The 13348-nt window shown below is 44.6% G+C and overlaps 1 protein-coding gene and 1 long non-coding RNA gene across 2 annotated transcripts; both read left to right on the forward strand.

Annotated features, from left to right (window-relative positions):
• LOC124657779 lies at positions 1 to 3065 on the forward strand. Its single transcript, XR_006988841.1, has 4 exons — positions 1 to 639; positions 1427 to 1588; positions 1681 to 1861; positions 2667 to 3065. It is a non-coding gene; the product is annotated as an uncharacterized LOC124657779 (long non-coding RNA).
• Positions 3066 to 5966: 2901 nt separating this feature from the next.
• On the forward strand, positions 5967 to 10120 carry LOC124658209 (IST1-like protein). Its single transcript, XM_047196611.1, has 8 exons — positions 5967 to 6079; positions 6144 to 6276; positions 8200 to 8303; positions 8393 to 8564; positions 8651 to 8791; positions 8861 to 8952; positions 9256 to 9715; positions 9899 to 10120. The coding sequence occupies exons 1-8, from the start codon at positions 5967 to 5969 to the stop codon at positions 10118 to 10120; spliced, it is 1437 nt and encodes a 478-aa protein (XP_047052567.1).
• The last annotated feature ends 3228 nt before the right edge of the window (positions 10121 to 13348 follow it).

Genomic DNA, 13348 nt, shown 5'->3' on the forward strand with positions numbered 1-13348 from the left:
GGATCGCTTTGTCAATAGCCTGGTTCGCCATCGTGACCGAACACCCCTGCTTGAATGCGAGATTCTGTCTAATCCTGGTTGGCAGATGGATGAGGATGAGTTTGACCCGGATGAGTTGCTCCGTTATGCTTTATCGTGCAAAGTGAGGGTTCTTCGACTCAAAATCTCAAGTGGTCCTTATTTGCGGCTATCAACCGGGTCTCTCATATCTGAGCACTTGACAAGGATAACTCTTTATCGTGTTGAGTTTGTGGATTTCTCTCTAGATGTTTCCTGCTGTCAATCACTCAAGGAGTTGGAGATGAACAGATGTGAAATCAACAGTGAGAACATTGGGACTGACTTTCCAAAATCTTTACGACTTCTAAGAATCAGAAATTCAGGTTTTCTCCCTGAGCAAGACCGGTCTTTTATTTCTGCGCCAGGTCTGGTTACCCTGGAACTAGCTGACTGTAACGATTGGACTCCGTGGCTTAAGAGCTTGCCATCATTGGTAACTGCATTTATCAGGATTAGATTTAAGTGTTTTTGCGCGGGCTGTGATGAGCCATGAGTGAAGTGTCGTGATTTGGAGATGGGGTGCTTCTCGAAGGTTTGTCAGGTGTTACAAACTTAGAGCTGATAAGTCATCACTTTATGGTATGCTTGCTCTTTCTTTCACTGGATATGCTTGATGTTTTGCTGACTCCTTTGCAGTATGTTGCTATTACTATTTGCATCAGTGTATCCATCAATCTAATCGTAGTAAACCGGTTTCTGATGTGCATTGCATTTTAGCATCAATTCATTCTTTTTCATCGTATTGTTTCTATTTGTTTTATCTTGAACACACACCATAGTGTTTGGCATCTTTTATCTGAAGAATAAAGCTGAGAAGGGTACAGAAACATACTTGGCAACAAGCCCAAAACAACTCCAGCAAAAAGTAGTGAAAAGAGCTGTAACTAAGCAAAACCTGTCCTGAGACAATCAAAACCAAGAAGAAAGGAATAAAGGAAGGCACGCAGCAGAGGTTTGCAAGCCAGCCAGCTGCTAGCTCCGGAGGCCTGGCATGCAGTGGAAGCCGTCATGTTCCTATCAAGACACCCCCTATAGTTGGTTTGTAAAAAAAAAGCATTATGCATGTGGTTTATAAGGCTACTTACTACTTACATTGTACTATTCAGAAGCATATATTGACTGCCAAATGTCCTTTAATTCTGTCAATTTGTGCGACACTTACATTGTGGGGGTTAATTAAATATGTTCCTGATTCCTGAATGAACCAAATGTTGTAACATCTTGTCCACGGTATGAATCATTGTCTGCTTATGCTTTGTTACTGGATGAATAAGAACTCTAGAAAGCCTGTATTCAGCTCAGTATTATTAAATCAGGTAATTGAAGTCACAGCTTCAACTGTCCTTTAATTCTTCACTCTGTCCAGGTTTTCAGAAAGGAGATAAATTGTTACCCTACGTTTAGCAAGCTCAAAACATTGCTGCTCGGTGACTGGTGTATGGCTTCTAACTTCAGTGGACTACTTTACTTTCTCCAGCACTCACCAATTCTAGAGAGGTTTACACTTCAACTTGGAATTTCCTCCAAGGTATAACTTTTTTTCTATATGTATGATGCCGTACTGTTTGAAATTGCCATGTACTGCTGATTCATTTCAGTAAATAATTTTGTTTGCAACAGAAAACTAAAATGCATGAAGTCTACAAGCCAAGGAAACAATTCTTAGTGTCAAAGCATCTCAAGTCATTTGAAATCACATATTTCAAGAAAGATGGAAGGGTTCACCAAATATTGAACTTCCTTGTTTACCATGGAATACTTCCGGAACTGATAAACATCGAAAGGAAGCCCTATGTTGACTGTAAGTAATTATTGCCATATGTTTATGTAGTCTGCAGGCTTATGTAGTCTTCAGTCTTTATAGTTGGGAAACTATATTATTCTATTCATGTAAGTCACATGTTCTTTTGTAGATAAACTAATACTGAAATTTGGTAACCTAAACATTTGACCCTTTTCTGAGTTTGAGAATGAAAAAAATGACCTAACTTATTTCAATTGGTGCATACGGCCCATGAAAATGCAAACCTAGGCCAAAGCAGAAGTACATGCACTATTTTTACATCCTTTGGCTTGTCAATGCCATTGTGATAGCATGCAGAACCTTGCATCCCAATGTGGCAATTTTATCGACCATTTAGACCGCTCATGATTAATACCTAACAGCAAACCTAGGCAGCAACTACAGGTCTACAGTTGCAAGATGTGCTTGGTGGCTGTAACTGCATGCCTAAGCTATTAAGTAGGAGGATAATGCTTGGTGCTTGGTGGCTGTAACTGCATGTCTAAGCTATTAAGTAGGAGGATAATGCTTGGTTAATGAAACTCAGCAGGTCTACTAAATGTTTGAACACTTTAACGAATATTTGCCCTTTGTTGAATGATAAGTTAGACCTTCTGATTGGTTTCATGTTAATGGCACATCTGTGAGAGTTGTCATGAAGATTCCAATTTGTATGTTTGTTCAATCATGCAACTGAATTTTGCTGTACAGTTTGTTTTTGTGTACTCCAGTGCCACTCGCTAATTGGCCATACCAAACTTTTTTCTATTAGCCTGTAGCCCTGGACTTTCATGTGCTTACTATTTCTTTTGTTGTTCCACAGACTTCAGTTTTGAGCGCAAGCAGTAGTTCAGACATCTACAGCTGCTTCTCTATTCAGACTCCCATGTCTTTGAATCTTTCACCACAAGGTCTTGTGTTTTGTCAACCAAGGTCTGCGTGCAACTCATATCATATTCGCATAAAGCATGAACTCTTGCTGAATTTTTATGTAGCTCGCCTGGATTCAGTTGCAAAGGCTCGAACGCCATCACTGTCCTGTTTGCACCTATTGCTCGTTTCCTGAAATCTGTTCGGCCTGAACTGAATGACCTGCTTAAGGCCTACGTTCTAATGACCTGCTTAAATCTGTATCCACTATCCAGTTCTATCTAGTGAACTTTAAATGATATACTTCGAAAGTTCTATCGAGTGAACTTTAAATGATATACTTGGAAGACTGTTTTAGCTACCTGTGGTGATTGTTTGAGTTCCCTGCATACATTTGTTTGGCAGCACGTGTTGGAGCATGCTTTATCTTGTTAAAGATTGAGTTTGGTTGGCTGCATCAGGAATAATCACATACGTGAGGTACAAACCTCTTTTTGAAGTGAACACGAGTTTTGAGTGAGTTGTGAGGAATTTGGGTGCTAAAAATGATCCGAAGTACTTATATACACATTGGGAAAATTTCCAAGATATCATGAATTCCTTTTTCTATGAAGAATCAAATACTAGTATTAGCAAAATAATAGTTATAATTAAAGTCTATTTTTAGCAAGAAAATAAAAAAAACGTGGGTTTTGTTCACCTGTAATGTACATAATCGGCTAGAAGGCAGCTCCTTCATCACAAGATTACGAGCCACGTTGGAGCCACTCTGTTCATGGTAGAACATGGCGTCAGGAATTAGACGTCTCAGTTGCGAGCGATCCGTAGAAAATATCGTTATATGAGCACAATTTTTTTCTCCTTGATGCTATTGGCCTGTTGGCCACATTGGGGCAATCGAAACCCAGACGACATGAAGATCCAAAGTAAATACTCACTCCGGCACTAAACATTTACCGTAAATTTAGGCTAAAGTAAAGTTTATTGAATCTGAGACAAGTTTTAAAGGCCGGAGTGGGTAATACGCCACAAAGTGGTAAAAGTACCAATTCGGAGGTTTGGCTGCGATTCTAAAGGCATGGTCTAGCGATGCAATGGGAGGAAGATTGTCGTGGCAGGCCGGGGAACAGCATAGGCAACTAGTGTCTGTGAAAAGAGACCCCCCGGCGTGGCTGCGATCCGGAGGTCACCTTTCTCGATCGGCGGAGAATAATTTGAGGCGGCCGGTCCGTAGTACTAGTACTTTGGCAAAGTTCCATGCGTGCATCTTGTTGGCCACTCACATACGTAGGCATGGGCGTGCGTGGGTTTGCAAAAACCAGCGATCTGAAGAACATTATTATTGTACATCAACTGAAACATGCATGGAGCAGCAGCAGCAATCTGAATTAGCGAAGGCAGCTGCTTTAGACTAGTCGATTCTTTTCAGGCTGAAGCCTAGAAACATCAAACATGTCTGCCTAGCTTAAACATTCCTTACGGTTGTAATTTCAGTGTATTGTGATTCGGCAGGCTTTGCTATGCAAAGCAAAAGTCCTATCTCCATACCCTGGCCGTGGCTGCCGAATGTATTTTTTTTTAGCAGACGAGGAATATATATAGGCAAGTGCCGAGGACGAAGATTTGGTGCACATGAGCTCCATTGCTATCGGTTTTTCAAATATTTGAAAGCTATATTTTTATGTTTCAAAAAACCATAAAAAGTATTCCATGAATACATATACATATGCCATGAATACTCGTGCGAAGTTTCGGTAAAAATTATGTTGTACTTTTAGCTAAAGAAAAAAAAAACAAATTTATGGACGTATATAGGGACAATTTTCGTCAGAAATTTTACAGTACATTCAGAAAATTTTAAACTCAGGATCTCACAAATATTAAAAAAAAAAGGAGCACTAGTGCTCATGTGCCAAAGTCACTTTTCCCAGGACTGAGATCCAGTGCCCTGAGGCTCACAGGGCACGGCGTGCCCCGAGCCTCCCATCCACCATCCATTTGTATCCAACGGCAGCCAAGGCCCAGCAGCCCAGGACATACAAGTCAACCTTCGTCCAGTGCCCAGGCACGCATCGAGCGAGCGGAGCAAGGGCATGGCGGCCAGACGGAGCTCTGCCGCTCCAACTCCGGCGGCCTCCCCTGCGCAGCCACTCCGATGGGAGCCTCCACGCGGTAGCGAAGGGCGTATCCGACTCTTTCCTCCACGCGGCCGCGACGGGCAAGCTCGGCCACCACTTCGACTGTCTCCTCCACGCAGCCGCGACAGGCCTCTCCGCTCATCTCCGGTGGCTCTCTCCGTCCCGTACGACGCCCACCTCTGCGTCCTCTGATGGCTCCCTCCGACGAACCCGGTAGAGAGGAGATGGTCGGCGTGAGGGAAGATGGCTTGCCGGCGCCCTCGTCTTCATTGCCCAAGGCCGACGCTTGTTCTCGATCTCCTCCCCTTCCCACGGTGGCGCCGGCGACAGAGGCGTAGCTCCGCCGGTGTTTTTTAGCTCCGCAACGCACGAACTGGAACGACCTGCTCTCTTGGGGCTGCTGGGCCTTGGGTGCCGTTGGATACAAATGGATGGTGGATGGGAGGCTCGGGGCACGTCGTGCCCTGTGAACCTCAGGGCACTGGATCTCAGTCCCTTTTCCCAAGTGCCCATCGCCAAAGAAGTCACAGATAGTCGACTCCAGTAGTGAGAACCAACTTATGGTTGGAAGTGACACCACCAACCCATCAAAGTTTAAATTTCAGATTTGATACTTTAGTGTCCCATTAAAAGATGAAATATTTTTTCAGTAAGAGGCGATGTTTTCTGACGGCTGTGGTGACTTGGTCATTTTTCAGACCGATCGGATTAGTTCATAGGGATAGGATGTTCGTGTGTGCGTTTATAGAGGTGAGGGTGTATACATATGCCTAAGCATAGGCGTCGGGCCATGACTCCAACGGGAAACTCTCCGAAGTACTCGCCCACCGACAGAAAAAGCCACCCCACGCGTCAGCCAGCACCTCGCTGCCCGGTGGGGCCCACTGCTGCCACGATGGCCTCGTCGAGGAGCATCTCTTTCTCTCTCGCCGATGGGTCGAGTCAATGTGACCGTTGGACACAGCGCAGCACCGACCGGCAAACCCCAACAAAATTACCCCAAAACCCCCCAGCCCAGCTCCACCACCCCGTCCGCACCACACCAGTAGTGTACCACACGCGCCACGCCGCCGCCGAAGCCGCCGCCTCCGTCCTCGGCGACGAGCGGAAAGAAGATGATGATGCCCACGGCCGGCGACTCCCGCTCCCCCGCGCGCGCGCTGCGACGGATGGCCGGCGCCCTCCTCGCCGCCGCGCGCCTCCGCGGATCCTTCAGCGCCTCCAAATGGTCAGCCCCTCCCTCCGCCGTTTTCGATTCCTCGAGTGGTGGCTAACGATTCGACGGGCTGCAGCAAGACGGAGGCGCGGATGGCGGCGGCAAGGATGAAGCTGCTGCGGAACCGCCGCGACGCGCAGCTGCGCAAGATGCGCGGGGACGTCGCCGCGCTGCTCCGCGACGGCCGGGAGGACACCGCACGCATCAGGGTACGTCCACGGTCTACACGCGCACGCGCATCTCATCTCCCTTTTCCCACCCCCCCTCGGTCCCAACCAAATGCTTTGCTCGATCGTTACATGCCACGGTTTCGTTTTCGGGTTCGCGCGCGCGCGTCCTCGGAGCACCGGTTGCTCGCCGACTCGCCGCCGTTGAGTTTAGGGCGTACCTTCCTCCTCCTGCCGCGATGCTGAATCCCGCGACACGGGGCGAATCCAGATTTCGTTAGTGCAGCGCGTATGGCAAGAAATAGTTCGGGCGATTTTGGGCAAACAAAATCGGCCAACAGATTTCAGGCATAGATAACTTCGATGCGGGCTGGGGTGGGTCGCCGGCCCGCCGCCGTCTATTCTAGGCGTAGGCGCGTACCTCTGGTCGAGTTGCCTTCCTCCTGCCGCGATGCTGAATCCCGCGACTAAGGGCGAATCCAGATTTCGCTAGTGCAGCCCGCATGGCAAGAAATTGTTTGGGCCATTTCGGACGAACAGAATCGGCCAACAACAGATTTCAGCCATAGATAGGTAACTTCGATGCGGAAGGAGATTATAACTGCCTTAAATTTGCCGTTCCCACTTTTTCTTACTACCTGTTCTATCACATCTCAGATAAGGAAACATTTAGTTTAGTACCAAAAAGAAAGACAAGGAAACATTTCAACTATGCCTTAATAGTTTCCTTATAAGCAAAGCAAATCAAAGCAAGTTTTTTTCGTTTATACCCAACCAGCAGTTAATTCGTGCTCAAATCAGCTATAGGTTACATTGCTGTTACACTTGAGTCTAATCCAAGATTGACTACAGTTATTTTCCCTGATTATATGACTTTGTAAACTAGCATATGTGTGCATGTACATTTGAGTACAAAGGATATGGAGATGGCACATCATAAGTTTAGGAGAATCTCTGTAGACTGTACTACTTCGGTTTGTTTCTCCTGCAGTGTGACCCGCACATGCTCGAATTGTGTGCTTCGGTTTGTTGTGCCCATTCTGAATCTCGAGACAACACCTAGTATAGGTAGGTATCTTCAGTACAGCAATAGTAAGAAAAAGGAGACATTGAAGTGCGATGAAATATGCAGCGATAATTTGGGTAGGTGCTTCTCCAGCATTCAGAGTACAGCCCATAAGCAGCAGGTAGATAGCATGCCTACTACTCTATTGCAATCCTGATCACAGAAACTCAGGAACCACTATACAAGTTTTGTTTTTAGGAGCTCCTTCACTCCAGCCAAGACAATGCAAATGCAATGCAGACTGGGAAAGGCCATCCTTTTCACCCTCCATGTCTTGCTCCAGCACCAGGAAGTTGATTCCCGTCAGAGTTCCAGACCTACTGACTTATTAAACATCAAAATAGCATCTGTATTAGGGCAGAAGAGATGGATGGGCGTAAATATACTCTATATGAAAACACAACATGACAGGGATCACACGTTTAACTAGCGTTGAAAACAGTTAGGCAACTGTTTCCTATTTTGTCTAAATTTGACCTTACATCATGTAAAAAAGTTGAGAATAATTCCTTATCTTAGCCATAGTTTAAATTATCTGTCAGGATCTTATATCATGCGATTTTATTATTTTCTCTGGCAAAGCACATGCATTTTACAGTTTCTTAAACAAAGTAAGAATTTTTCATTTTTCTCAAACTGTATTTGCTGTGTGTGTTTTTACTATAGTTTTTTTTTTCTGGCAAATCAACATGTTGATACATTTTCCTCCAAAGAGCAAATGGTTGCTGTTACATTTGACTATAATCCAACATTGAAGTGTCTCCTTTGCTTTATTAACCTTTGTAAACTAGAAGACGCACACTTAAGAAAAGGATAAGCACATTGTTACATAACAAAGAGGAAATATCTGTAGACCATTATGGCCACATATTCAAACCAAGGTATTTGGTGTTTTGCAGGTGGAGCATGTAATTAGAGAACAGAACACTATGGCTGCAAATGAAATCATTGAACTCTTCTGTGAGCTGATTGTTACACGTCTACCCATCATTGCCAAGCAGAAGTATGTACTTTACAACATTTCTTGCTTCCGGAATTGTTTGTGCTGAAAAACAAGGTCCTAAATTTGTCCTACTGGCCAACTTTCTGTAGGGAATGTCCAGCAGACCTGAAAGAAGGTATCTGCAGTTTGATATTTGCAGCTCCAAGGTGCTCCGAACTCCCTGAACTCAGTCGGATGCGTGACCTTTTTGAGAAGAAGTATGGGAAAGATTTTGTAGCTGCTGCAGTTGACTTGCGCCCAAATACTGGTGTTAATAACCTTGTAAGTGTGTGTATTTTTTTTAAGTCATTCATTGTCACTGCTGCATTTGTTTTCTGCTAACTTCTGGAATTAATGTCCTTCTGAAGCTAATTGAGAAGCTATCAGTCAATAAGCCTTCTGGGCAGACTAAGCTGAAAGTTCTCAAGGATATTGCAAAGGAGCATCAAATCGATTGGGATACTACTGAGACTGAGCAGGATCTTCTCAAACCTCCTGAAGAGCTGATTGTACGTGCCAACAGAACTCTATTGCGCGTACTTTTAAACCTTGAGCTAATTGGTTTAACTCCTTTGCAGCAAGGACCTAGTTCATTTGTTGAAGCTTCCAAGATGCCCGTGAAGACTACGTTATCAGCTAACTTTGCCCAACCCTATCCATCGAATTACAGGTTTCTAAGTTCTTTCTTTGAATATACATCTGTATACAATACAAATGACTTAAACACGAATAACATTGGTTTCTCATCCATTCCTTCTTGTTACTCATTAGCAGGTCTGAATATGCTGATGAATATGATAATGGGAGTGCTATGCAATTCAAAGATGCTCCTTCAGCTGTGGAGTCTGCTGCTCAACACTATCCATCGAATTACAGGTTTCTAAGTTCTTTCTCTGAATATATGTCTGTATATAATACAAATGACTTAAACACGAATGGTTTCTCATCCATTCCTTCTTGTTCTCATTAGCAGGTCTGAATACACTGATGAATATGATAATGGGGGTGCTATGCAATTCAAAGATGCTGCTTCAGCTGCTCGAGCAGCTGCGGAGTCTGCTGCTCAAGCAGCATCTGCTGCCAAGGCTGCAGCTGATCTTGTCAATAAGAACACCCGTTCATCCGATGGATCTACCCATTCATCTGATGACGATGAAGATGAAGACTGGAAGACTACTCGTAATGAATCTACTCATTCTAGCAGACGCCAAACAATGAGCAACACAAGCAGATCCTCCAGGAAAGAAAATGTATCCACCTTTGATGAACTAAGGCCCCGAGGAAGCACAGGGAGGAGGTTCAGTGCATCGAACCACACAGAAGATAAAGACACAGACCTAATGGATTTGGATACTGGGAGGATGCGCAAAAGGAACAGCACTGGCCGTGCTGCTCGCAAGGTGCACTCGGAGATAAAGTTTGATGATTCAGAGGCAGAGGATGAAAGCGATGCCCGCAAAAGGGGTAGCCGTGCTGCTCGCAAGGTGCACTCGGAGGTAAAGTTTGACGATTCAGAGGCAGAGGATGAAAGCGATGCGCGCAAAAGGGATAGCCGTGCTTCTCGCAAGGTCAACTCGGAGGTAAAGTTCGACAAATCAAGGGGATGGAATTCAGAGGCAGAGGATGAAAGTGATGCTGAGATACAGTCCCTTGAAAGGCCACCTCCTCGAAGAGAACATTACCAAGGAAATGGTCACTCTGATGAGAAAGAACCAGATGACGACTTCCCTGAGCCGCCAAAGGCAAGCCTTGCTTCCCGTGTTCATCCGAGCATGCCCCTGGATTTCGAGACCCTGACCGCACGCTTTGAGGCGCTGAGATCTGGGAAGCTTCCTTAGGGGCGTAACCATGATGTTACTTCCTTGCTGCGTCTATATAATACCAGAACTTACATACCAGTAGTAGGTTATAGTACTTCTCTAGTGCATTTTATTTTGTACTGCAAGTGTTTCCGTACCACCAAAAATATTATTCTTGTACTCCCCCAACCCCAAGTATATATCTTTCTGAACTTCTGAACTGAACGAGAAGGGAAACTTTTTCTGTAATCTTCAGATGGCTGTGAAATTTAACTCTGCGCTACATTGTTAGTAAGAATCTGCCATGCTTTTATGTACGTCTTTATTTTCAACGATTGTTGCTGCGTCTACTGCAAGATATTTGAGCTCCTCTGTTCCCGATTCGTGTTGTACAACAAACTAGTAAGCAAACAAGAGGAAACTAGTCCGATATCATCTAGTATCCCGCTAGAGTGAACAGATCTGTGAAACATTACTTCGAACGCATTACGATACAAGACTTGTTCCAAACTGTTAGAGCATATTACGGTTTAGTCATATTAGGTAGTTTAAGATTGCAATCTAAGTATTCTCTGCTATATAAACAGCTCAAGAGTTACGCAATGTAATCACAATTATAAATACCAGAAATATTTTTGGAATTTTACATGGTACCAGAATGGTTCTTTTCGCAACCTAGAGTTTAGCCACCCACCGCTTCTGCCGTCCCCGGGGATATCGATCTCAACAATGATATCCCTAGCTCCGATGAAATTGCAAGCATAATTTGGAATCTAATAGAATCTGGCATAGGTAGTGGTGAACCACAATAACTTAAAGCTAGAGCTATGGGTAGGAATCGTAGAAAAAAAAAAGCTAGAGCTATGGGTAGGAATCGTAGAAATCCTTAGGTTTAGCCTAGCCCTTTTTCGGAATAGAATGCGAAGAAAATGGACCAAAATCCCGCCGGCACAAACCAGGATATCCACCTTGTTGAAGATCTGGTGGTGCTACCCGAAGACTTAAATGAATAGCCATCGCTGTTAAGAACAACCGAGATCCAATGAGAATTTGCGTATCTTGAGCCGAGCCTAGGATCCTGCAACTATGCTTTACCCGCACGAAAGAGAAGAAATCTGTCGAAATTCTTAGCTCAAACAAGCGATTCTGACCTGTATTTAGTAAGTACATACCGCTCTTCTGAGGAACTACCCGCGGATCCTATTTCTTCTTAATGACGCTTACCCCTCGCCGTGGGTGGTACAATATTCTAGGATGGCTGAAGACGGAAAGCAAGCCCTTTTCTCGCTTCCTTTTTTTTTTAAGTCATGTTCATATAGCAGTCAAAGTTGCCTTTTGATCGTCTCCCTCATAAAAGCCTCTATTTCGAGCTTGATTTTAGGATAAGTTCCTTATCCCCTATGCCCTAAAGTTACTCTTTTTCAATTACGCTTGTAAAGTGCAGGCCAGTTTAACGCCTTTTTTAAGCAAGAGTCCTATCTATCAGCCATAGATGCCTTATTACTAGATTAAATGAATGTGGATGAACTCGGTTAATCATCCTAACCAGGATCGATTGTTGGATTACAAAATTGGTTTTTATTCTGAGTTTTATTCTCAGATTCTATCTGAGGGATTTGCGATCGTTGTAGAAACTCCATTCTCGCTACGAGAATTACCTTGCCCGAAAGAAAAAGAGATACCCAAGTTTCGAAAGCAGAAGCGAAACCTGTATCTTAGGACCCGACCCTTTTAGTAATCTCTGCCGGGGACATCCGATCTCGTAGCTAGTTTTTCTTTAAATTAGTTTCATAGCTTAGCAAATTTTGTTTTCTTCTTTAGATCTCTTTTTTAGCCCTCTTGCCGGTGCTGCAGCAGATCGATCAAGTCCAGCTACGTCGTCAAGTCTGCACCAAGTTGATCTACCCTACGCCGTCAACACCTACACCTGCATCGTCTGTGGTCATCATTGTCGACAACTGCATCGTCGCCAACACTTATGGTCTTCGTCAACACCAGCGGGGTTCTTCTTCGACACCGCGATAATGCACGCGGATCCCGGGTTTAATCCCGGAATCTAATTCAATAACTACTTCTCCATCTTCGTCCACCATAACCTCCCGTTAGAGTTGCAGTCTATTTTTATTTGCACGCTTGTGCTTAATTTTTTTTTCTTCAAGCTATTTCGTCTACTCCAAAGTATCGGAGGAAAACTTCTACGGACCGACCGTTCACGGAGGCCTTCTCTTCTTCTGCATCCAACTCTAGCGCGCATGGCTCATGGTGATCTCTGTCTTCGCACATTCGGTATTGGCAACACCGGCGCGTGCCTTCGTCCCTTGTGCGCTCTTGAGTCCGGCAAACTCGGCAGCGTTTCACCTACTACTTCTACCACAACTACAACTACGTCTTCGGAGCGTCTTCGCGGGCTCAACGACAACGACCAAAACATCATCTACCTCAACTACGTGCTCCAAGGCAACCACATCAATCACAACACCATCGACCACGACAACAACGGTACATCGACATTGACATCAAGAGATGCACCACGTCTTCGACTTCTTCTCCAGTCGGACCGGCCGCGTCACTACCGATCCGACTACGGGGTACAGTATATTACATTTTAGTCATATTAGGTAATTTAAGATTGTAATCTAGATCAATCTCTAGGCTTCTTGGAGTCCAAATATTCTCTACTATATAAACAACCCAAGAGGCACACAATGTAATCAGAATTATCAATACAAGTAATGTTTCCGCAATTTTACACAAACAGCTGCCAAGAGCTTGCTTTGTACAACAATATACTCCCATACCCTATCCCCGTGACCGAGTGTGGCATCGAAAACTGCGAGGTGGTGCTCTCTCACACGAACTCTTTCCTCGGAACGACGAGTGGCATCATCCCCTGGCTCTGCTTCCTGGATGAATGGAGCGACTACCGCTTCATCGAGGATGTCTCTGAGATGATCTATGTCCCCCACACTACAGAAAATCCGGTCTATTGCAACAATTTTTATTGCTACAACCACATTTCATTGCAACAAAATGAAATATTGCCACCAATTTCACTTTCATGGCGTGGCAGTAGGTACCTGTTGCCACGATTCAGCACTTATTGCCACGAATACTGTTGTTGCAATAGACCTGATTTCTTGTAGTGCCGTGGAGGCCAGCGTGCCCAATAAGCTTGGTGCCTCCTAGCGAGATGCGAAGGTGCGTACCTTCATATCACATATGATTTTGTATTGTGTTATGTATATGATGGTTATTAAATGCCAACTC

Source organism: Lolium rigidum, chromosome 5 (assembly GCF_022539505.1).
Source record: "Lolium rigidum isolate FL_2022 chromosome 5, APGP_CSIRO_Lrig_0.1, whole genome shotgun sequence".
Lineage (NCBI taxonomy): Eukaryota > Viridiplantae > Streptophyta > Magnoliopsida > Poales > Poaceae > Lolium > Lolium rigidum.

What these genes read in the sequence shown, in the direction of transcription:
- LOC124658209 (XM_047196611.1), top strand. Translation starts at nt 5,967, where the DNA reads ATGATGATGCCCACGGCCGGCGACTCCCGCTCCCCCGCGCGCGCGCTG. An exon ending in AACCTCCTGAAGAGCTGATT is followed by an intron (nt 8,792 to 8,860) that starts GTACGTGCCAAC and finishes ACTCCTTTGCAG; the next exon opens with CAAGGACCTAGTTCATTTGT. An exon ending in CCCTATCCATCGAATTACAG is followed by an intron (nt 8,953 to 9,255) that starts GTTTCTAAGTTC and finishes TCTCATTAGCAG; the next exon opens with GTCTGAATACACTGATGAAT.